The following is a 25769-nucleotide window of genomic DNA, read 5'->3' as shown; positions in this document are numbered from 1 at the left end:
TATTGCCTGTGGCCAATATAAGATTTCAAATGGGAAAACATTTAACAACTTCCACTTAAATTGTTTTTTCCATGCCAAATTATAACAGGTGAAATTCATCCCTTTGAATGGGGCCAGCACACAGTGCCTGAGTTTCTCCAGTCCTCAATTCCTTAAAACAGGGTTCCAGTTCAAAAATAGGGTGTAAGTGATGCATAAGCTACGTGCTGGCCATCTGCATAGGAACTAAATTCCATCCATTCGGTACAGCATTTTCAGCCCATTTCTATCACTAATAATACTTCATACATAGAGCCTGATCCAATGCCCATTGACATCAGTCTCCGCTTTGAATGGGAATTATATCAGGCCCTGAAGTAGCACCTTACATCTGAGGACTTTATGAAGATGAGTAAGTATCCTTATTCGCATTTTACAGATGGGAAAGAGAGGGATTAAAACCCAGATTAACAGAAAGTAAGACTAAGGTCCACAAGTATTTTTGAATGCTTAACTGAGGTACTTGGGTTCTAAATGCGTATTTGGGCATCTAACTATTCATTTGCATGTGCAAATGCCCCCCCCCCTTCTTTTCTTTTACACTACTGAAGTCGCTCTGTTCACAAAAGTAGGCATGAAAAAAATTGCCTGGATCTCAGGCCACATTTTATGAAAATCTGGCCTTAGTCTTGAGACAATATCTCAAGTCACAGTGAATGAGCAGAAGAGAACATTGGTTTCCTGACTCTGACTCTCCTATTCTAGCCGCTAAACCATGATGTCAGGAGAATTCTGGGCTTAGTAGTTATTGGTTAATTGCAGCTGCTGTAGGGGCAGCAAAGTAAGAACAAAACATTGTGTTATTTGGGGGTTATAAAAGTAGCCAAAAGAGTTATTTGGATTTCCATACCAATTTGGTACTGGATTTAAATATGAGACTAAAGGAGGGGGAAAGCTTACTCTCAGTTTAACCCACTGATGCTCCTGTTCTCGTCAATGGGAGTTATATGTGCCTATGTGAAAGAAGAATTGGACCCAAAGGCCCAAATCAATGTGTGTTGTATCTGTGATGTAAGGGCTGAATTGGGTACGTTAAAGTCTAGAATCCAGAGGACTTTGATCATCAGATTATAACACCTGTAATGGAGGTAAAATTTGAAGCCTAAACTTTCAGCCTGGAGGCAAATGTCTTGTAGCCTCACTAAAATACAACCAAAGGGCCATATGGACTGGTGAAGTCCTTACTTAGGCAAAACTCCCAGTGCCTTCAATAAGAATAGACTGCAGGATTACATAGGAATAAGGCCAATGTGACATGGCAAGATATTATCCGCTACAGCTATGTCATTCAGTAGGAAAGCATGTGGCATATTCCATAACTATGCAGAGGGTTATCTTTCATGTTATGCTTTTCTTATGCAATTTATTTTACAATGTTTAAATAAAAATATAAGCAAATAACTTACCCAAGTTCTTTGATCAGGCAATTGGAACTGGGAGCAAAATTGAAACAAAAACAACACATTATTCCTGCATTGGAACCCTTATTGCAATCAATCTATTGTGAAGTTAGTTAAGGTTTCACAGTGAGTGGATTGTTTGCTTTTGGGCACACTCTACCTAAATGCAATCTTTGAAGTGGCAATTTATTGCAAAATATGACCAACTGATCTAGTCTTGTACAGATTTAGGGCCCTAGGCTTTATGGGGAATTTTTTCTGAGCAGGGACTGTGTAACGACTATAGGAATTGTACCTTAATATTTCTCTCTCTGTCTCTCTCCTCTAGTCTAAAAATCTACGTTAGAAGCCTATCCCATAGCTCTTATATCATCAGATTACAAGGATGCAAATTAACCTCTTGCTTAAGCAAATGAAAAACTCCAGGCAATAAATGTAGCTATAAAAATAAGTATTTGTAGAAGAACTGAACTATTTGAATTTATTTCACAAATGTTTTCTACAGAGATAATTTTACCCTACCATTAGAAGGTGAAAATACATTGTGGAATCTGCAATTACATTAATAACCTGGGGACTATAAGGATACCCACAAAAAAAGTTGCTCTGCTAATTTGCCTTTTTTGTACTAAATATTGGGTCAAATTTAATTTTGGAGTGCAGGGAGCGGTTTCCACTGAAGTTGATAAGAGGGCAGACTTTAGCCCTTTATGATTTGACAGGTTGTGCAATAGCATTTTTATTTTCATTTGCTGTGTTTAAAAATGCACATTACACTCAAGACTTCATGTCACACCATCTCTTACAAGTTAAGCAGTCATCCCTAGCACCCAGATACATGATGAAAATGAAGACCAGCTGTTCCCATGTATTCTTTCTATTGCACAATCAGAGCCTGTATGAAAATGTGTGAATTGCTATAAATGTACATCATTTATCTCACTGAATAAATACTCTGTAACAGAGTACAGCTAAAGAAATTAATACAAATTTTAATATGGCCTCATCTGATATAACTCGGGAACACCATTTTAAAAAATTATAGGGTCATTATTGATCATCCCTCATACATGGTACAAGGGGACACTTCTTAGGCATGGTAATACTTTACACAGATGGATAATGATTCTCACTCAGGCCAAAGGGCAAACGACATACAGACAAATGGCATTCTCACACTACGTTGAGATCTATGGGGACAAGTGAGCTTCGCTTGCCCATGGTCCCTTTGGTTCTCTCAGAGCAAGGCAACCCATCTTGCCATGCTGCCATTGATTTGTCTCCCACCATCCCACACCCTCTCTGAAATATGGAAAAGCCACAATTATTCCTCATTTTATATAGTGCCATACCTGTGCACTAGAGGCATTAATAAAGACACAATTCCTGCCCCCAAAAGTTTATAATCTACTTCAGAAAATCTCAGAACATGAAGCTGGCCAAAGAAGGGGACAGGGAAAGAAGAGACCAGGTGTAAAAATAAAGAGAGAGAAAAATCATATAGGACCGGACCATTTTAAATAGAGATTGTGGGATCGGAACAACTTGCCTAACTCAGTCATAATTTATGATGCTCTAAATGACAACTCCTCCCCTAGCCACCCATAGCATTGACCTCCCACACTGCAGTCATGGAAGGGCAACAAGAGGTTGTTTGGGGGGAGGAGATACTACAATATGTTTGCCTTTTGTCACTGTGCACTTCCTCTCAGTTTTTCATGGGTTTTCTAGGGGGTTTGCTCCTCCTCTTACCAGACAGTGGAGAAGAACGCTTACCCCAATATCATTAAAATGTTTGGAAATCCCAGGCTGAGTTCTCTGCTAGTGTAAATGGGTGCAGCTCCACTGACTTCAAAAAGTTTCCCTCATTTATACCAGCAGGGAATTTTGCAAGATCCCTGTGAAGAAAACACTAATGGTGAAATCCTGACCCCATTTAAGTTAATAACAAAACTCTCATTGACCTCAATGAATCAAGATTTCACCCTAAATGCCTAGCGCATCCTCTCTTGAAATCCTATCTCTACTGTATGCCTTTAACTCCCTCCTCCATCTTCCCTCCTCATGTGTTATTTATTTAGATTTATGTTGCACTATATAAAAGCCTGTCCAATCCAAACCCTGGGTACCTCTGACAAGCCCTGAAGAATACATTCATACATAACCAGACTCCATCATTTACCTACAGCTCACAGTACCCTAGCAGCAACATAAATATACTAAAATGTGATAAACTCCTCCAGCAAAACCACCAGAGCCCCCTCCCCATTTCAACTGAGCTACACAGATTTATGCAACCTGAGGACCTAACCATCACTGAATTTCTACCAGGCAGTTCAACACCTGAAATGTTCTCTCTGTAAATGTATTATAGTTGTCTATGAGGCTCCTTAACTACTCTGTTTTTTTTTCAAAACAGACCTAGAAAATGTATGCCTACTTTGTCTTTGCAATACCACCAAGTCTCCCATCCTGCAGCCTGAACCTGTTTTCATTCACTTATTCATTCTAAAGGCTGAGAAGGAGGAGAAGAGATAGTAAAGGCCCTTTGTTAAAACATTCTGAATTGAGATTACTGGCCAGATTCTGCTCTCACTCGCAGCAGTACAAATCCAGAGGGGAAGCTCAGTGGAGTTATCTGGGATTTACACCACTGTGCCTGAGAGCATGGTTAGGTCTTTTCTGTGCATTGATTGTTAGTATCACCTGCTATGAAATGGAAACTGGAAGCACTTTCATAAAGAGATTGAAAAGGCTGTCTGGTTGCCTTGCAACTTTGGTAAGTATAGTACCTCAGTATATTCTGTTGAAACACTATCAGGTTGATTTTTATTGTAATACTTAGTGTTTAGCATCAACTATTCCCTTCATTTCCTACACCGTCAGTACATTAGTGCTTTTCTTCCTTTTCCAGCTGTGCAAGAACATTGCTTTCATGTATCTATGCTAAAGCATGGCAAGATCTGTTCTACACCGAAGCCAAAAAAATCCCACACTTGAGTAACTGAGCCTCACGACATGAGGTAGGTGCGTACTCATTATTATCCACATTTTACAGATGCTAAATTGAAGCAGAGAGTTTCCATGGCCTACGCAAGAGCTCAGAGGGAGTAAATATCAGAGCAGGGAGTTTCTTACTCCCCTGTCCTGTGCTCGAAGCACTAGACCAACATGGGGAAGTGAAGTGACCCTGTCAGACTGGCACAATACAGGATAAGCAAGTGATACAAGGTTGCAAATAATGCAAAGAGTTTTGATCCAGGCTATCGTTAACCGTTTCTATGCCACGGTACGGATCCACAAGGTTGAAAGAGGCATATTATTTTCTTGACACAGCAAATGAGCAGCAGGACATTAAGCATATGACCAAAGAACCACACAGTCGCCTCATCGCACAATGTTAGCTGAAAGTCTTCAGGCATGGAAAGGGGATGTATTGCAAGCACATATTATTTCCAGTTATTCTACAAAGTTACTGAAACCATGGAGTTGCTCTGTGGTGAACTGGAATAGGAGTGTTTGTACTGTGTCCTTTCTGAGTGTCTTTATATATATATAAAGGCTCTTTCTATATATATATATATATATAAAGACACTCAGAAAGGACTCAGTACAAACACTCCTATTCCAGTTCACCACAGAGCAACTCCATGGTTTCAGTAACTTTGTAGAATAACTGGAAATAATATATATATATATATATATATATATATATATATAGAAAGAGCCTGGTCTTTATAAAGGCTTTTACTTGGGGTGCCCAGATTTGTGGGCCCCACTATGTATCTGCAAAAAACGGCAAGTGGAAATGTTATCACTGATATCTCCAAATATGCAGCTGTACCTACACACCCTGTGCTTAAACTTATATATGGCAACATTAGTGCCCACAATTAATTACAGGGAGAATTACTTGAGGGTGCAAAACTGAGCAGCAAAAATAGAAGCCACTTTTCAATATCAGGTCCCAAATTCCATTGTCTCTCTGGGTATTGCTTAGAGATGGGCACAATGATCCCTCCATTGCCATTGGCCACAGCGGGGAGACTGCAGAAGCACAATTTGGTAGTAGCACATCTTGTTTGATCCATTCTAATTTTGTGGGAGAGGGAGCTCTAAAACATACATGTAGCTCAGATTTGGGTCCCACTACAACCAGAACATGATGGTTTAGCTGCAAAACATCATGAAGAACATGCTAATGTTTTTCCACCACGACGACATTGGAAAAATTGTGTGTTTTAGGAAATCCAAAAATAACTCAGACTGCATTCTTTTCTCTGCACCTGCTTTGAAGCATCAACAGGATTTGTTTACAATATTGAAATTCCAAAAATACTTACTTGCGGATGAAACAAGAATCCTGGGGAAGGTCTCAAGTACTTTTCCTTTAAAGCTTCAAGTGGGTCAGTTAACTTTCTTTTCTCTACTCTGTAAATGTTAAAATTGATTTGCTTGTGATGAATCAGTCTTAGGCATTAATAACTATTCAGCTACTTATGTTTAAAAAAGTCAACAATACATCAAATAATTGGTTTCTTGGTGATAATGGTAAACGATAAGGAGGTACAGTCATCTCTTGATTTGTGCATGCAACTCTCAGGAGCACTAATGAGAGTTGTGAACATCCATTAAAAAGAGATTACACCATTTACATTGGATATAATCCCATTTCAAAAGGCCGATACTATTGATAATAGAAACTGATGACTAACTGCACTGAGCCCTGTTATCAAGAAATAGGGCCCGACTACATTTTCCAAACACAAGAAAAGCTCTCATTGACACCAATGGGTGCTTTTCATATTAGGCCTGCAGAAAGGGACCCTTTGGAAGCTCATCTTCCTTTGTGAGGAATTTAAGCCCTGCTCTTGCCAACCGCTCCACGTGGGCACAGGGATGCCCTTGCAAAGAGAAGTTAGCTAGATCCTGGCCTCGAGAAATGTAGTGAATTTGCCACAACAGAAATGAAGGCTACGTTCAACTAACTGTGTGGCTTTGAGTAGTGAAATAGGGCATCTGATCGTTTAAAATTAGTAAGGCATTTTAGTTCCCCCTGCATTTTTGATCAGTAGTTTAAATTGTATCATTTATCAAAGGACTGATCCTGCATTCCTTACTCAGACATAATTTTCATTGGCTTCAATGGAAAGTCTGCCTGAGTATCAACTATGGGACTGGCCACATGTTATGCTGGTAGCATTCCTTTACTATTCCTTCACAAATTGCATTATCATGCACTGCAGTACTGTATAACAGTAAAAATTTCCACTAATTCAGAAATGATAAATTAATATGATACAGGAAACCTGTGGCCTAATACCTATACTGCATACATTAAACCATCTCAATAAGTAACACAATGCTAACACTGTTCCTTTCTAATGTATACCCTTTATCTTATGCCAGAGAGTATTCTATGAAATTTTTGCCAAAAGCAAATTTTTGAAAGATAGTAATGAATTAAGATCATTTGTATTACAGTAACTTTTGATTTTTAACAATAGTCTCTTTGTGAAATAGGCCATTTAGATTATGAACAAATAGTTTTTATGGCTAATATTTCACTACTCCTATGTTTCCCGTAGATTAATTTAGACGTATGACTACAACTAATTACAGATATGCAGGCAGAGTATCAAAGTGCATACAAGTGCTGACGTACACAAGACCTGTGGTGAAATCCTGGCCCCACTGAACTTAATGGCAACATTAATGGGAGTTCAATGGATGTGAGGATTTCACCCCTGATTTCTAAGGGCTTGTCTACATGGGGAAAATGGCCTGGAATAGCTATTGCGCAATGGCGCTACATGTGGACATTCTGCACTGAGTGTTCGCATGGGGAGTTAGTGTGGAATAACTATTGTGCTTTAAACTCACATGCTAGCTTATATTCCAGTAGCTTCCCTGTGTAGACAAGCATTAATATCTTGGCTCACTTAGGACCTGATCCTATTCCCACTAAAGTCAATGGTAAGACACCCATTGACTCATGAGGTGAGATCAGACCCTTAATGCCCACATATTTTTTTGTTTCGTTTTGCAACCAGGCACACATTCTTCCTTCACTTACACCCGCACAGCCTCACAGAAACTGGTGGGTTGCTCTAGTGTAACTGAGAGCAGAATTTCAATCCTCAGTACCCACATTCCTTTGACCAGTCAGACCAGATCCAACCCGTACTTGCGGCTGTCTGCTACAGCAAGTGGAGTGGAATGGTGCAACCAAGAGCAGAATTTGGTTCAGATAATTTTTGAAATAAATGCTATTATGGGAGTAGGGCATGGGGTGTAGTGCTTTTGAGGAAAAGGGACTTGTAGTAAAAGAATTTGAAGAACGTTTTCAACTATCCAGCATTTGTGCCATCTCATTTCTGGATAAGCAAATGTATTAAATTACTGCATATTTTAAATGACAGTGCATGAAGTGATCCATCAGCTCAGCAAGTTACACAGGAAAAATCCTGAAAGTGTTAGCTGTGCTCAAGAAAGCTATATTCCATTAAAGCCTGTTACCTGTAAATGGGATCCATAAAGAACGGAGTGGGCCTGGCATGTTGCAAAGAAGCATCAGTTGCTTTCCTTGTTTCAAGGTCAGCTCCTTTCTTTTCACCAAAGACATGGTTTTTCCGAGGCTCGGCTTGTTTTGTACCACTGGCTCGACTTCTGCTGCCCATGCTCAGATCTAGTGGTTGATCCTGGCTTGTCACGGATGGAGCTGCTGGCTTTGAGGTTATAGGAGTAACTGGCTTCTCCTCCTTACGTTTAGTGGTGAGGTCAAAGGGAGACTCGGAGCTTCCCTTTGGGATCTTCTTTACTTCACTTGGTGACTGAGGTTCCATTTTCAAAGGCAACGGTCTCAAGTCTCTATCAGGAAATGGGTACATTGATTGAGAGAATGCTGGAAAAAATGGGAGGGGAAACATGGAAGGGTAAGGTAAAGCTCCAACTTTTTTGTCTTGCAGCCCCACAAGTCCTGTTGAACCAAAGTATTTTTCAGCAATAGAAGCAATAGCCTTTATAGAATCATTCACTGCTCCTGACACCGCAGTTTGCTCCTCTAAAGATGGTGAGAAAATGGAATGACTGCTGTATTCTTTCTTATTATTTATTGAAGCCAAATTCTGAAGAGAGCTTACTTTGTCTTTGAACATTTTACCATTTTCTTTAAATTTCTCTTTATCACTTTCAATGTCACTTTCCAGATCAGAGCCAGAGGTGGTCTCCAGGTCACTGCCACTGGGAGTACTGACATCATCAAGGTCACTACTCTCTGACTGGTCACTGATTTTTTCATGCGGCCTCTCTTCAGAGGACCTCTCTGGTTGAAGCTCCACTGGCTTATTTTCACCTACAGAGGGGTGCTTATTTAGTGCCTTCAAAATATCCTGTGTAGCTGGCAGTATCTGAGGATGTGTCAGGAGGGGACTTTGACTTTTGTTTGTCTGGTCTGTGCTGGGTAGTCCTTTAACAGGAGAACTAGCAGGTATCAAAGGTGGCCTGTGGTACAAGCCTGAAGGAAACAGACCGGGGAAGCTAAAAGAAAATCCAGGAGCTGTTGGAAAGGTAAGACCAGCAGGATGCCTATTGGCACCAAAATAGTCAGCAAGGCCCGGATTTGCATGATTCATATTAACCATGGACGTTTTATCCATAGCTGGGGTTCCAGGAAGTGAAATGCCTTGGCCAAAAAATCCTCCTGCTGCAAAATGATTCTTGCCCTCACAAAATCTCCTGTGTTTATTTAAGGAAGATGTAGTGCTGAACATTTGTCCACAGTCTTTGCACTTGATTTGGGTTCTGCAATCAGCATGCATGCGCTTATGACGACAAAGGTTTGAAAACTGAGTATAGGATTTATGGCAGACCTCACCTGTGTGTAAACAACAACAACAACAAATCTCAGGCTTTATGATAATTTCCCCTTTCCCCACCCGAATTTAGCAAAGAAAACAATTTGTTACCCCCAACATGTCAATTAGGAAGCCATAGGGAGAAGTCTGTGAGCTTCATCTGGGTGCACAAAACAAATGAAAACTCATTTTACTTTTTCCAAAGCAAGGCATCCAACCAGACAAATGTCTTGAGACAGCATAAAGAACCCTCCCAACAAAAAATAAAAATAAAAATCCCTAAAATACAAATATTTCCTTTTCACTTTTCACAATACTTGTGTGGCTTACAATGTTTTAAAGTCATGATCATTATTATCATTTATACTCAGTAGCACTCAGAGTGCCTGATCAGAATCTGGCCCCCAATGAGCATGGCACTGTGTGTACAAACTAAGGCCCTGATCCTGGAGACACTTACACATCTGAATAGCTTTATCCACATGAGTACCTCCATTGATGGCACCGGGATTATTCAAATGCTTAAAGTTATTCACAGGCATACGCATTTGCAAGATCAGAGCCACAGAAGTAGACATAGTCCCTGCCCCAAAGGGCTTACAATCTAAAAAGACAAACAAGATATATGAAGGATGGGGGAGAGGGAGACAATCAGATATATACAAGCACATATAACTATTAATAAACCCAGTGTTTTGCATTTACAAATGAGATGCTAATTACTTGAAAGCCTTGGCATTCCAGGCTGTGGTTTCCAGAGCAATCACAATCTGGTGCCTGGGCACATATGTAACCTTCTCTATTTTCACATACAGTGTTAGTGGGATTCATATGGTCAGACAGAGTTACAGTTGCTTTGGAAGCCATAACGCTTAATTTCATGTCTCATGTAATTATAATCATGGCCTTAATGTTTCATAATGCAGTTTATTTGCGTGTCTCTTTCATGTGAAAAAACATACCATATTTCAACAACTATTTCCTCAAAAAATGCAGCTGTATTTATTTGAATGTCTGATGGTCAAAACAACTTGATGGATTTCCTCAAACTCCTTTGGGACAAGAACAATTTCAGCTCAAAAAAGGAACATTTAGAGAAAGCCTTAAATCCTGGAGATTAGGGGTTGCAATTTTGATCTGACCAGCCTGATCTATACTACGACATTTTGCATGTCTGAATACAGTTATCAACAATCACATTCAGTGACATGATGAGGAGGGTGGTATAGTGGCCAATGTAGAGTGAACCAGATCACTGAAGTGAACGGGATTTTGTGCTGTTAGCAGGTAAATGTCATATAATCACAACTATAGGGTGACTACTGCAAAGATGCAATTTCCTAGTTTGTGAAACCTTGTTTTCATGTCATATTGAAAGTGCACAATTACTTTGATTTTTCTCTCCTTTAGGAACTTTATTGAGCAAGGCATTGGGGTAGAAAATAGTGAATAGAAGCAAAAGGCTTAGCAATTTTAAATTCCCTATTAGAGAATAAGATCTAGACTTCAATCCTCCACACACGTAAACATGAGCAACTTCATGCATGTGAGTGTTCCCATTGAACTCAATAGAACTACTCATGTATGTAAAGTTACTCAAATAATTTGCAGAATCAGGGCCCTAGTCTGTCCTCAGTAAGAGGCTTTTCCTTGCAATTTGGAATTCATGATTAGAATAGGAAAGATCTGTAAGGGAACTCCAATAAGCTTCGCTGAGGCCTACAGAAATCTGACCAGAAACCTTGTTTGAAAGGAGAAAGTCTAGGTTGTCATTCATTTGGAAGGAAGGTTGCTGTGGTTTGACTTATAGATATTTTAGGTTTTATTTGTCTATACAAAGTTTATGTCCCTTTTTGACTGTACTTTCACACATCATCAGGAAGTTTCCAGAGTTGTGCCATGCAATGTGTTGTATTTGACACTTTCCTGGATAAACAGAATGTAATGCTAAAGTTGCTGAAACACAGGTTCCACCAGTAAGTCTCATGTGTTAACACTTCATAGTATTCTGCTTCTATCAGTAAATGTTCTAATTTGTTCAAAAACAAAATTAAGCAATGTTATACTGCTGCGATAAAATTCTCTCTCTCTTCTCCCCCCACCCCCCCCCAGGGAAAAAGCATGTGGCTACACTTTGACTTAATATGCACTATATCTTAAGCTCTCATCTTTCACACATCAAAGCCACACAACAATTCACATTGTGTATTCTGAGCCCTTTTTAACAATCATTTTCATGCTTTGAGACAGGCTGACATAATTTACAATGGCTCTATTTTAAGCTGGTAAAGGAAACTGAATTGAATGTATCTCATCCTGCAGTGTTGGTTCCCATGAACTATAATCACGTCTTCTAACTTCCACTCACACCAATGCCTGAGCTAACCTTCCTGCACTTCTAAACCCCTGCCCTTGAGAAACTTGACCACTTGTTGTCATGTCTTAACTGTTTACCTCTTTAGTGGGCTCTTCACATCACCGCAATAATAATTCCATTGTCTAAGGGCCTGATCCTGTCAGACAAGTTTTCCTATTCATGCCTCATTGCTATCATTGGCATGGCTCAAGTGGGAAAAGTTTGCAGGATTAGGCCCAAACACAGGAAATGTGCAATGCTATAATTCAGGAAGAATGCCTGTTACAGTATATCAGTTGGTGTTCCTGTAAGATAGCTTCATTCACAAAGAAGATTATAGATTAAAAAAAAGCAAAGTTTTCCTACCATGCATATTAGAATGCTTGGTTTTCTCTTGCTACATTTCCCCCCCTAATTTGGGAACCAGATCCTAGTTAATTAAGGATTGTAGGACCAGCCATTTATTTGTTCGGATATAGCACATTTAATTGACATTTATTTGTTATGCCTCATATAGGCAACATATAGGGCCCAATCCTGCTTCCACTGAAGTCAATGCCAAAGCTTCCATTGATCTTCATGGTACAGAATCAGGCCCACAAAGAAAAGTTTAGGGTTGGCTTGTGCAACGTGTGGGACCAATCAGATAAGCGAAAGTAAATTGGCTACAATTGTGTGAATAAATGCTAACAGCGAGAGTTGCACAGTCTAGCCCTTGGATACCATGAGTCAAATCCTTATCTACTGTAAATCAGTTTAGCTTCACTAAAGGCAATGGATCTACGCCAATTTACACTAGCAGAGGATCTGACCACATATATTTCATTCCAAAAAATATATTTATACTACTAAGTACTTTTACAAGACCGATATGTACTGTTTTAGGGCTATATACAGATGCTCCCCGGGTTATGCAAGACCTGACTTATGCAAATTCACACTTACAGAAAAAGTTCCATAAGCCGGAAATAGGATTTTCGAGTTGCGGAAATTTTTGTGTAATGCACAGGTATACATTTCCGACTTATGCAAAATTTGAATTATGCAAGGGCTTTCCAGAATGGAACAATTGCATAAGTCGGGGGTGTCTGTATTGCCAAATAATTATTCTCCATCAGTACACTCAAAATTGAAGGGAACTGAAAAACATTGTATTTCCATGGAAAAGCAGAAAAACCCAAAAATCTTCCTACAAGTTATTGGTATCCTTGCAAACTATTAGAATGTGTGCAATTTAACCTTTAAAAGGCCTAACATGACTTTATACTCCTCTTTAAAACAAACAAAAAATTATTGAAATCATGTAAATACAAGCAGCTAAAATATTCAGATGTATATTATTATAACTCCATCCATGTAAGTAAGAGCCATGACAAAGGACTTGCCTTTGGGACCATAAAACATAGTCTATATAAATAGGTCTCCCCTGTGCAAAATTCCTCTTGTATTTAAAATACTGAAGGGAGAAATGGGAAACATTTTCATAGGTAATCTGCTGATTTATATGGGCTTTAAAGAGTAGCTATGTTTGGCAATCAAACTTTGGACCCAACTCTGTAATCCACACTCACCAACGTAATCTTATTTATGTGGATAGTCTTACTGAAGTCTATGTATTACCTAATGCTGTTGAATTTTACACAGAACACCCCATTGATTTTATTGGGGAATCTGCACATAAATCAATTGCACAGGATGATCCAATGGGCTTACTCACGTGAGCAAGAACTATTCCGATGAGTTAAGGTTACATGATCTAGCCCTTTGCTTTCTGAACAACTTTTATTTCCAAGAAAAGTTTTGCTTAATATTTAGATGGAGGGGATTTACTGACTTTAATAGCTTCCATGTATTTAGGCTATAGAAGCTGGATTTGACTTCTCCAGTCAGTTTTATGGTATGCTTGGTTTTCTATATCCTTACCTTTACTCTAAGCAACTGACATATAGCTATGGCTTCCCTCTTTGCAAGTTTTATCACTCTGTAGACTCCCACCCCTAATACAAACCACAACCCTCCCATCGCACCCCTCAAGGTATATTAATTCATTTGATGTGTAAGCGTACTCTGTACTGGAATTTTCTTAGAACCAAGAAATTACCTAGCCGTTAAGTTTGCATATTTTCTGCTTATTAAACAAATTACTGTAAGTACTATTTTGAATACGTTCAGCCTATTATGGCATGTGGTTTCTATTTGGAGATTTTTTGAAGGCAGTGAGTAATTATCTTACTGTTGGTGAGTTTTCACTCAAGCTTGGGCAGTATACTGTAATAAGAGACAGTTGCCATAAACAGACTGGTAGGGCAAATCATGGTGTGTGGCCTTGTACTGGGAAACAGATATCTACTTTAAGTGACTTGACCCCCAACCCTTCAACACTCAGAAAGGCCTACCCCAACACGTGATCTCTACATTCTTTTGTTCTGTAATTTCATAGCTATTATCCATAATTGTTCTTTAGTTTTCTGTCCATCACACTTTGCATCTGAAGAATAACAGTTGATGTTTTGATTTACCAGAGATCACTGAAAACATTAATGGAAAGCATTTTACATATGATTTCATTTGAAAAGAACCATAGTTCTATCTGGAGCATTTGATTCAAAAGCAACTGTAACTCTAGTGCTCAACTAGTCCTCCATGACAGGAAGCCATTGTTTTCTAATTATTTCATTTCCACTAATACAGTATTAATCTGAAAAAACCCTCTGTGATCCTGGGTAGGGAAAAATAATTAAACAACTGCTGTAATTGTGTCTCGTTAATTAGATATTTGCTAGCTCAAATAAGTCTAAACATAATTAAATAAATAAATAAATAAATATTTATAAATAAATATGAACGAGTCCACTGGGCTTACAAGAACATTATTACTCATGCTGATGTATTATCAAGACCCAAAGCACATGTCATAGAACCATTAAACTGTTCCCTAGGTGAACATATGCTGGGTGTTCCAATATACTGAAGAAGTTAATACCAGAACTTTTGAAAGCTGATCACTGGTGGCTCAAACTCCAAAGCACAAGTCCCTGTAGACTAGTATGAAATTGCAGGTTTGCTTCCTCTCCCCATTAAACTAGCTTCCAGTCACTTGACTTTACACCTTTGCACTGTAATTATCTGGATGCTACAGATCTCCAGTGTAATTTAGAATGCTTTAGATTGGTCCTAGTTTGAAGTAGTCACTTTGAAAAGATGGAATGAAGCCACAATCAGTTTGGAAGAAGCACCAGGAAAGAGTTTTTGGCAAACTAGTGCTGAAAACAGGGAGATGGTAATGAATTAGGGCATTGAGTATATAGGGGCGAGGATTTTTAATTGGCTTTGAGTGGAATTTGAGGAGAATGAGGTGTGATTCAATGGCCAAAGGAGAAATATTTCTCTTTGATTACCATATAGGAGAGAGAGTCTCCTGAAGCAGTATCAAATATCCTGAGTCCTGATGCTGCAGCAGGATCTGACTGTGCACTGCAACCGATGCAGTCAGTGAGACTGTGTGGGTGCAAGACTCTTCACTACCATGTCCAGATGCAGGAATTAGGTCCATGGAGCAAGTACATGTTTTAAAAAGCTTGATTTCCAGGACAACTGTTTGTCAAGGCCTAACAGCTTCCCGTTAATACTTAAGACTGGGATTTGCAAAGGAGCCTAAGGGAGTTAGGCACCCATCTCCTACTGAAAAGCTATTGCCCTTACTATCATAAGCAAATCCCAGCCTAACGGTGTGAACTAATCTTGTAGGGAAACCTCATGAGCATTTCCAAAGCAATGTAGATTTTCAGCATCAGATACCTTTGCCTGTCTCGCTTAAATCCCATAACCCACTGAGGCTTTTCATTATTGACTAACTATATTGTCTCTGTCAAATCCTTCCCTGAACTGCTCTTTGTGTCCAGGGGGAAGGGGAAGATATTCCTGGGGAAACAGGTGTATTACAGCGTTCAGTGTCTGCTTGGAAAGGAATATATAAAAACAACTCCATGTATTGGACTATGAATTACATAGCCACTCATTCAGTAAGTCAGGGCTTAAACCTACTCCCAGTGGGAGTTTCAACAGAAGCAGGACTGGGCTGCCTATTTCCTGATTATGTTGCTTTTTTTGAGACGAGACAGACATTGAAGTTTAGACGTTTAGTTGAAGACTTACATATAAAGGGCTTGACACTGCTGTGGATGTGCTTGTGCTGTTTAAGGCCTGAAGAAGTAGCAAACGTTTTACCACACTCTGGACAAGCGTGAGCACGAGCCCCAACATGCTGGGAACGAATGTGCCTCTGAAGGTTGCTGGGGTCCGTGAAAACCTGCTAGGAAATGAATACTGATTAATCAAGCAACTTAACTGCAGCAAGGGAGCCAGCAATCACAGATGACTCCTACAAGACCAAAACTGTGGTTTTGTTTTTTAAAGGCTAGAAAATTAAACAAAAACGACCTAATATTGGCTGGTTAGTATGACCAGATCTTGCTGCATTGAAGTTTTGACATTGGCTTCAACTGGAGCAGAATTGGGCCCTATGTTTTACAGGACTCGCTGATTACTCTTTGGAGCAGTGACTTAGGCAGGGTCTTTGTATAGTGCTTGCCAAAATGAGGCTGCGACTTGGTCATCGTCTCAAGGCACTACTGCAGTATAAATGCTTTATAACAGTAATGAGTGACTTGTATCAAGGAAATCCTGACCCGCAACCTAGTATCAAGGATGCACCTTCAGCATCTAGCTTTGTCTTGCTACAAAATAAAAAACATGCTCGAGCAAGTTTTGCTTCACTGAACTTAAGCAGACAAACTCCCATGGATTTCAGGGAAGCAGGAGCTGATAACAGTTTCCATAGTGTTATGTAGGATTAATAAAATTATGTATCCAGGAAATGCAAAAAGGAAAAGCCACCCACTCACACAAAAAACTAAAAACAAAACCTGTGGAATCATAAGAGGGAAATAATTCCTTGCTGGTGTGGTATAAAGAGAGCTGACTACAGCTATGCATGAATAGTCTATATAATGGGCCAGAGTCTCAGCTGGTGTAAATCAACATTGCTCCATTGGAGACAATAGCTGGGGACCTGGCCCATCATTTCTTCTTATTATTTATCTTGCAGTAGTGTCCTGAGGCCTCAATCAGCATTGGGCTCACCGTGCAAGGTGCTGTACAAACACATAGGAAGACATGGTCCCTGTCCAAGAAAGCTTAAACCAGTTAAAATAATACAAACTGAACCTAGTACAGAAAATAAAGAACTAGACTGCGGCCATATGATCGGCGCTGATCAGAGGGCAGCATGTTGTAGCTCTGGCCCTGGAGCAGCTTGGAAGGAGGACTGTGTCTTACAGAGCTACAATCTCCTTCCTGGTTCCCAGATACCCTGGGGAGGGAGTAAACTTGCACTGCTCACCTAAGGCACCAGCACAGGTAAGCTTCCAAGTGGGTTGAAGGAGCAGAGCCACCTACTTCCCACCCCATGTGTTCCCTCTCACCCCCTTTGCACAAGGGGGACATCTAGTAGCCCCTTGGAGGCTAATTTCCTGCCCGTGCTGCTACTGATCACCTGGATGGCCAGTGCAAGGTAGTCAGGGGGATGCCTTACACACTCACATTACCTTACATGACTGCGCTATCTGAATCACAATCTGACTCAGAGAATGAGAAGGAACATGAGTCCATCCCTGCATTTCTAGCAGGAATTCCTGCTGCATGGAGGTAGATAAATAAAATGTTACCCACTCCTTTTAATATATACTAGTTCTTTTAGCAGGCCATACTGATTTGAGGGTTCACCTTTCAAAATATATTTACAGTTTCCTGAAATTGGGATAAGACTGGGGGGTGGGAGGCAAGGTTCCACTCCCATTCCCAGAAAAGATGGATAGTTCTGCTAACTTGCTTGCAATAGTTAATAACCTTGATGTCATTAGGCTACCAAATCATTGCCCATGTAAATGGGTGAAGTACACATTCCTCTTGAAACTATTCTATCTGTCTGTAAGTTCCATCCCTCACAAGGGGCTGAGTATTGACCTCAATGGATGGAGTGTGCGCTCAACTTCCTTCACGGTCAGCGCCTGAGTGAGTTTTGCATTAGGTCATCTTCAAAATCATAAGGGCAAGAAAATGAAAATATTTTAAATGAAAGCTTAAATCCTACAGAAACTGATGGGATGGCTAGAGAAGGATTGGTATGACCTCCTGTTGAGTATTGGCTGAATCTGCTCCTGACCCCCGGGTTTCCACACCCAAAACTTGTTATTATATCTCATAAAACACATGATACACAGAGAAAGGCCAAATATCCTACAAATTCCTGTACCTTGGCACAGTTTTCACACTCATAGTGCTTTCCACTGTCATGTGACATTTGATGACGTATCAAATTGGACTTCCAGTTAAAGGCCTTGGGGCACTGATCACACTTGTACTCTCTCTCTTCAGTGTGGGACAGCATGTGCTTCTCTAGGCTGTGAAGACAACAACAGGCTTTGTGAGGTCTCAACAACACCTAAAGAGGAACCCAGTTTTAACAGTGATTTGCAGCCCAAGTTAGATATGAAAATGAAGCGTCAGGAAGAGAAGTAATTTTAATAGATCACATAATTATAGAAACTAGAGGGGAAAGACCTAGAGAGCCTTATTCAGAGAAGTGCAACTCCTTTTGAGTTTTGCTCACCATCTTTCAAAATTAGGGCGATAATATTGTCTCATTGGAGCTCATCTCCATGCCAGAACAGTACATCTCCTCGTGTCTTGGCCAGCCACTTTTTAAAAAACTATTTATTTATTTAGGAAGCTTTAACAAGTGTACAAACCCTTGTCATGTAAATAGCAGAAACAAAACAATCATTACAACAGTTAGTTTTTGTTTAAAGCAACATTATAGATGAATAGAGTCATCAGATTCCAACACCTATGTTGCTTCTAGTGATTTTATTAAATTGACTGAAATTTCTATACACATATTTAACAAACCAGGCATGTCTATCAAATGATAAGATTCAAAAAAGTTGGACAGGTGTGCTGAGGTTTTTATACAGGTGAATATACATTGGGTATTGAATAAAAGATAACTAAATATCTATCTATCTATCCTCTGTTTATCTGGCTGGGTACATAATTTTAATTTTTCCATAACCACAACCTTCCATAGTTTTTGAACCATTCCTCTATGGTTGGGCTATTTCCCTTTTTCCAATGAGAGGCTACCAATAGCCGAGCAGCTGCTACCAAATGAGAAATTAATTCTTCATCCCCTCTTGTCTGATCATTTCTACTAGGAAGAGCCAGAAGGATTACTGTTGGATCATTTGGCAATAAGTGTCCAGCAATTTGTGACTATGGATTGCATCCCAGTACTCTCTAATGACTGGACATGTCCAGCACATATCCATAAAGTCTCCTCTTCCACCATAATTTCTCCAACATTTATCCATTCAATCTCTTTCTATATCTATATATTTAGCCTAATTGCTGTCAGGTGTCACTGAAACACTATCTTAAAGAAATATTATTTTATATTTGGCCAGCCACTTTAAAAAATGTATTCCTATCCTTCACTGGGGCCAGATTCTGATCTCTCTTACACCAGTGTAGATGAGGAACAACTCCATTGAAGTAAGTGGATTTACAGTAGGATGAAACTGGTTTAAATGAGATCAGAATCAGGTCCCTAAGCATTGCATACTAAAAGCATGTTCCCCCTAGCTATCATTAGCTACATTAAATGTACTTAGCAGTTTTGGAGTCAATTGTTCCAGCCCTTTAATAATAGAAAGACATAGAACAAACTGAAAAGAGTTCAGAGAAGTGCAACAGAAATTATTAATGTGCCCAAGCTACACGTAGGCAGAAATATTTTTAAATAACCTCTATTGTCTGGTTACATACAAAACCTTCTCTCATATATTTAAAATTTAGGAGGACAGAGAATATCACAATGTCTTATAAGCAGATATATATGGAAGACTAGAAAAAAAAAAGTCTGGTACCATTACTATCAGAGCGCATGCCAACCCACCAATATGGGGACACATTCTGCAGTCCCTCCTCAGACAAAGCTCCAATGATTTCTACTGATTCAACTGACCAAAGATGGTGGGGTTTTAGCTTAGGGTCTCCAGTCTGATTTGTGATTTTCACGCTCAGCCATCGGTCATCAAAATGCTTTTTGCCCTGTGGATGCCAGTTACATTTAACTCTACCAGACTTCTCTTTCATTATGTCAGAAATGGCTGTGGCTTCCTCTTATTATATTTCTGCAAGAGTTTTGGCCAAATGCTGCACCCTTTACTGGCCACCAATCCTATATGCTGGGTGCACCTGTGCATGCAGAATGCCTCATTCATTGGATAATACTGAACAAAAGTTGGCCCAGCATGTGACTGATTCAAAGTGACTGAGTTAGCTGGGTAAAAATAAAAAAGGTTGCCAAAGTGTAACTGTGAGCAGAGTCTGGAGTGTAATATTTCAAAGTGTTAATAGTTCTTTTCTACATTTGAAGACAATATCTAATGTAGGGGAGTCACTGAACAAATGTAAATTTATCTTAAAATATTAAAGATTCAAGACATAGGACAGAAAATAAAGACGGAGTCATCATAAATAGATGTGCTGTGGTGAGAGAAACAGTGAAAAATGAGAGCCAATGCAGTCAGTCCCAGAACTACTTAAATTATTGAAAGGCTAGTACATGACAAAGACTATTCAAGGCAGAAAAATAGAGAAGGGCATTCTATATATATAATAAACCAAAAGGACTATATAACGTATCCTGGGGGTGGGGGGATTAAACCAAGAGACACTGAATAGGAACATTCAAAATGGTGTGCTGGCATAACGGAGGGAGAAAGAATTGGCATAGGTCCACTAATTTCCATGGAGCACTACTGATTTACCCCAGCTGGGGATCTGGGGATTACTTTGTTATTCAGATCCCTGACTTTTACTATTAAATGTCAGTAGCTGGGGCCAACTTTCCCCTGCAGCAGGTAAGCGTCAAATATCAAGAGACCCAGCACAAACACACAGATGTGCATGTGTGAGGAAGTTATTGCAAGGGTTATTGTGCCCACTCAATGCCTCGCAATAATTTGCAACATCTCAACGTATTCTGCACTGCAATACATTATAAGTATCTGCAGAAACCTGCCGGGATGGGAAATGTACAAATGAGTTCCACCATAGCAAATGTGTACTAAATATTTGTATACGGATTTATATATATGTATTATACTTATGGCTGAGAAGGGGCCTGATCCTGCAAGGTGCTGAGTGCCTGCCACACTCATAACTTCTTAGGGAGTTGAGGGTGCTCAGCACTTTACAGAACTGAGCCCAAAGTGCAGCGTAAAAATGCTGCTCTCACTCAGTGGCAATGAATCATCACTAGTGTTTGTTAGTTTTCACTGTACTTTAATGTTACTGCTTTTGGAATCAGATTAGATGAAAATGAGAATACACATGTTGTAACTAGGTACTTTGGGCCTGATCCTCCCCCCACTGAAGCCAAAGTCAAAGCCATTGTTTTTGTCATTGTTTTCAATGGAACCAGGATACTTTCCTGTAACATTTTTTTCCAGAAAAAGGGGAAACTGATGTGTTTTTCATGGGTCCCTGTGATCATATGCAGCTTTGTGCTGCTATATGGTGATTTGTTCTATATAACATATTTTAAGATATAGCAGACTTACGGTGGCTAGTTTTGTCATGTTTTAATTGGCCTATCACTGCTAGTTTGGGCAGAAAAAACTGTTGTCAAACTATGAACACTATGCAGAAGTGTACCGAATTATTTCTGACTAGGACAAGAAGAAGAATTAGATCAGGTCCTAGCTGGTGTAAATCATTGCAGTTCTACTGATTTCAGTGGTGCTATGCTGATTTATATCAGCTGTGGAGCCGGCCCATTTAGGGTCCAGTTCATTCACAAATAAGGGCTTCAAAATCAGGCCTTAGTGTGCAACCTACACATAATAACTGTAAGGTTAAATAAAGAATGGTCTGATCAGTGTGTCCTAAACCAATCTGATTCTGCTGTCATATGTATTCTGTTTTAGAAGATGGGGTCAAATTCTGCACTAACTTACACCTTCTGCATTCCTACTGAAACCAATACAGAATTGGACCTATGATTTTAGTGGGTCTGATTTTAAGTGGCTCTTCCTACCTTTGTAAATCTGGAAACACTTGATCACACTCTTTACATTCTTGAATGTCATGCATGTTCCGGAGGTCATTTTCATTGTCAAGCTTTTGTTGAAAGTCCTCCTCCACCATAGAAAATGCTGAGTGAGGTGTGCTGCATGGGAATTTCTGATGGTCTACTAGTTCCATCTTGGACTCAAATAGCTGGTCACAATCCTCACAACGATACTGGCGCTCCTCTGGAAGGCAAATTAATTGGTTATGTGTTGTAGGAGAAAAGGTGCAGTGAGACAAGTTCTTCAACAATGGTCTTCAGACATATTTTAAACTACCATTTCATCAGCTGTCCCGCTGCTTTGCAATAAAACCTGTGGCCATTCAGAGAACAAGGAAGAATCTGAGAAGAAACTAGGAGAAAGGATTTTTCATTTCTCCAGGTTTTTTTTAAATCAGTGCAGTATAATCCATTACCCACCTTGGCTATTTCTGATAGAGGATCCTAAGATTAACACAAGACACAAATCATTATCCTCAAATACTGTGGTGACGGGAGCTCAGTGGATGGACAGATAGAAGTGGGCAACCCTGACATTTTGGAGTGAGGTCTAAACTGATTCAGGCACAAACATTTGTATTAAAATGCCCTATAGGATTTTTTGAAGGTTTTAAAGACACTTTGACATTTCCTCTCCTACCCATGTGTGACAAAGTGGGGATTTTCCCTTGTTATGTTATATGTGAGTCTGACTGTTGAGCCTATGTGAGTTTTACTGTTTTGCATGAATACTGCATGTCCCTCAGTTTCCCTGTGTGCTGCATCAATACCTCAGTGGTGGGAATAGGGGGGGGGTGACTTTGGCTGAGACCTCTGGAGCAGGTGAGGCTGCTCCAGCTGTCTGCCTATATGCTATGACCGTTGCCCTTTGTAACCTGAGACCCAGGAGTGGGATGCGACCAGGTGACTCTTTGCCAGGGAAGCAAGACAAAGACGAGGAGGAGGAGCAACAGGGATGTCTGAGGTCAGGTCACTGGAAGCTGGCAGTCTGCTTGGGGGGGACTGGAAAAGGGGGAGTCTAGGGCATCTGGCCCAGGATTCCGCAAGATGGACTTGGCTGAAAGTCACTGATTTCTGTGCTAACAAGTTCTGTTCTACACTGTGTTCCTGTCGAATAATAAACCTTGTGTTTTACTGGCTGGCTGAGAGTCACATCTCACTGTGAAGTTATGGTGCAGGGCCCTCTGGCTTCCACAGGAGCCCCACCTGGGTGGACTCACTGTGGGAAGTGCACGTTGTGGAAGGGGTTGCTGAATGCTCCGAGATCAGATCCAGGAAGGTTGAAGCTGTGTAAGCTTCTTGCCCTGGTGACAGTATGCTCAGAGAGAGAAGACATGCTCCCCCAGAGTCCTGGCTGGCTTCATATGCAGTAGATCCAGAGTATCGCCCGGTGACTCCGTGACACCATGCTCTGAATAAGCATCCAGTCCTGTCCAGTTTAAGTCACTAGGCTGTGCCATTGATTTTAATGAGAGCAGGGCCAATCCCTATATATTTCTTATCAAAGGCCACCATAAAAATGAACTAGTATGATGAGTGTGGAGTTATTTCACAAACAAAATCTAATACTACTTGATATTCTTATTAACTGAGTGAGATTCTAAAATATCAACTAGGAATGCCAGATCCTCTAATGCAGATTTTTTTCCATCTGTTAAATTGTACATTGACTGTCTTTGTATCAAGTCACATGTCCTAGTTTTATTTCTATCCTATCAGTATTGCAGCTGTAAAAGGTATGTGGGCTCTGATTCAGAAAGGCACTTAAGCACATATATAGCTTTAAGTATGAATAGTCTATTTGTGTAGTCACATGCGTAAAGTTAGGCATGTGTTTAAGTACTTAACAAAAAAGGGGGTCAAGGTGGGAAACCTACCCAAAGAAACTACCACTATAAGAACCTGATTATGTAGTCCTTACTCAGACAAAACTCCCAGTGAGGCCAGTTATATATTAAATTAGTTTAAAAATTAGCCAAATTAGTAAAACAAAAGATTGAGAATGTGTCTATCTGTGTGTGGCTGCAGAGCATTTTACAATGATGCATTAATTACTCTAACTACATAGAATAGTCATGGAGAACACTGCACTTTAAAAGGATGACATTTTCAGCAATGGCTTGACAAAGTTACTATTTATCACCTCAATTTTTTTTAAAAAAACTGCAGAGGAGAGGAAAGGGGCAAAAATCCTGCTCTTTATATCCACGGGTGCAGGGAAGGGGTAAATTAAGCCAGTGTGGAAACCTGAGGAAGCCCCTATGTATGATTTCTGAATGTTCAGGCAATGGCTGGTGCTCCACTTCCCCCCAGTACATTCTAGCACAACCCTCACCCCCTACACACAGCTGGGTATTGGATGAGACCCTACACGCAGCCCCACAGTAGTGATATAAATGCAGGCCTTTGCACTGCAGACAACAGGGCATTCCTTTATAAATACATTGAACGTCTCTTGGAGTCTATATAATTTGTAGGATATGAAGAACTACTTACGCATTCTTTACTCAATTCCAATTGCAAAGCCTAATTGTACACTCAGTTACACCTGTCCAACCCCACCGCAGACAATGAGGTTGGGCATGGTCAGTGTAATAGATCAGGGTAGAGGTAGAAAGTAGAAAGTTAGGTTGTAGAGATAGGTTTCAGAGGAACAGCCGTGTTAGTCTGTATTCGCAAAAAGAAAAGGAGTACTTGTGGCACCTTAGAGACTAACCAATTTATTTGAGCATGAGCTTTCGTGAGCTACAGCTCACTTCATCAGATGTTTACCGTGGAAACTGCAGCAGACTTTATATACACACATGATTTCATGATTTCTGTGTGTATATAAAGTCTGCTGCAGTTTCCACGGTAAACATCTGATGAAGTGAGCTGTAGCTCACGAAAGCTCATGCTCAAATAAATTGGTTAGTCTCTAAGGTGCCACAAGTACTCCTTTTCTTGTTGTAGAGATACAACTCCAAGAAAAATGTGGACAGTGGAATCTTTATTACTACTAGTGCAGGAGGCAGAAAAAAATCCTGGAAAGAGTCTGCAGGGTTGGCAGGTAAAAAATAGCTCTTTGCTTGTGAATGGAGCAAGTCTGATCTGGAATGATTGAGAGACAGTAAGCACAAAACCTCACAATGCCATTTTTTCATTTACTTTTCAGAGCACAAACACATTTTAAAGAAACTTGCAGACAGGGTGCCGGAGTGAGTCTCAGGCTACAGTTCACATAAGCGGCATCATGCACTTCTGTAGTTTATGAATGGCAGAAAATCCCCCAAAAGAGATTTCAGCTCACTCCCAGGCAATCTTTCATTATTTATTTTAGGGACATTTCATTTCTAATCTTGAAAAACATTGAAAGTTAGAAAGGTTAACAATTAAGTCACATCAGCAATGGGGATATTATCAGTGTCACAGACAACAGTAAAACTTGTTGCCGAGTTAACAGCAGTTTCAGTCATATTTAATAATTGGGCACTATTAATGTATTTACTGCCAGGGTTTACAGAGAAATAGATAGATAGATAGATAGATAGATAGATAGATAGATAGATAGATAGATAGATAGATAGATAGATAGATAGATAGATAGATAGATTCCTTCTTAGCTACACTGCTGCAATCCCATTGATTTCAGGCAGGTTCCACCAGCAAGACATTTGCCCAACTTTTCATTTTAATGACATTTTGTATCAAACTAGATAGGCTGGAGTAAAAAGTTGCTAACCATGAATATCTGGAGCCATTGTTTCATGTGAATAATCTTCACTCTTCATGAATAGTAACAGCTCCTCTCCTGGGTCAATGTTTGCGACAACTCTGTAGAATATCTGAAAAACAGAATCATAGTGAATCTCACAAGAGGTAAATGTGTACAGAGTAATGCTTGTGGGCGGAGCAAGGTTTAAATATGGCGCCAGATCCTCCGC

General features: G+C 39.9%; 1 protein-coding gene across 7 annotated transcripts in view; it reads right to left on the bottom strand.

Moving 5' to 3' along the window:
• Positions 1-25769, bottom strand: part of MECOM (MDS1 and EVI1 complex locus) — a 458380-nt gene that overhangs the window by 21574 nt on the left and 411037 nt on the right. For 3 of the 7 annotated variants that reach the window (XM_073359440.2, XM_073359445.2, XM_073359446.2), the window contains 7 exons: positions 25568-25670; positions 21814-22030; positions 17965-18112; positions 15807-15963; positions 7959-9315; positions 5783-5870; positions 1446-1472 (listed from right to left, as the gene is read on the bottom strand). In XM_073359440.2, coding sequence (XP_073215541.1) covers positions 1446-1472; positions 5783-5870; positions 7959-9315; positions 15807-15963; positions 17965-18112; positions 21814-22030; positions 25568-25670 — 2097 coding nt within the window. The remainder of the gene's footprint in view (positions 1-1445; positions 1473-5782; positions 5871-7958; positions 9316-15806; positions 15964-17964; positions 18113-21813; positions 22031-25567; positions 25671-25769) is intronic. The other 4 variants (XM_073359442.2, XM_073359443.2, XM_073359444.2 and 1 more) reach the window with 4 other exon arrangements.

This window comes from Lepidochelys kempii, chromosome 9 (genome assembly GCF_965140285.1).
Source record: "Lepidochelys kempii isolate rLepKem1 chromosome 9, rLepKem1.hap1, whole genome shotgun sequence".
NCBI lineage: Eukaryota > Metazoa > Chordata > Testudines > Cheloniidae > Lepidochelys > Lepidochelys kempii.
The sequence above is the reverse complement of the archived record's forward strand: the minus strand, read 5'-3'. Positions and strand labels throughout refer to the sequence as shown.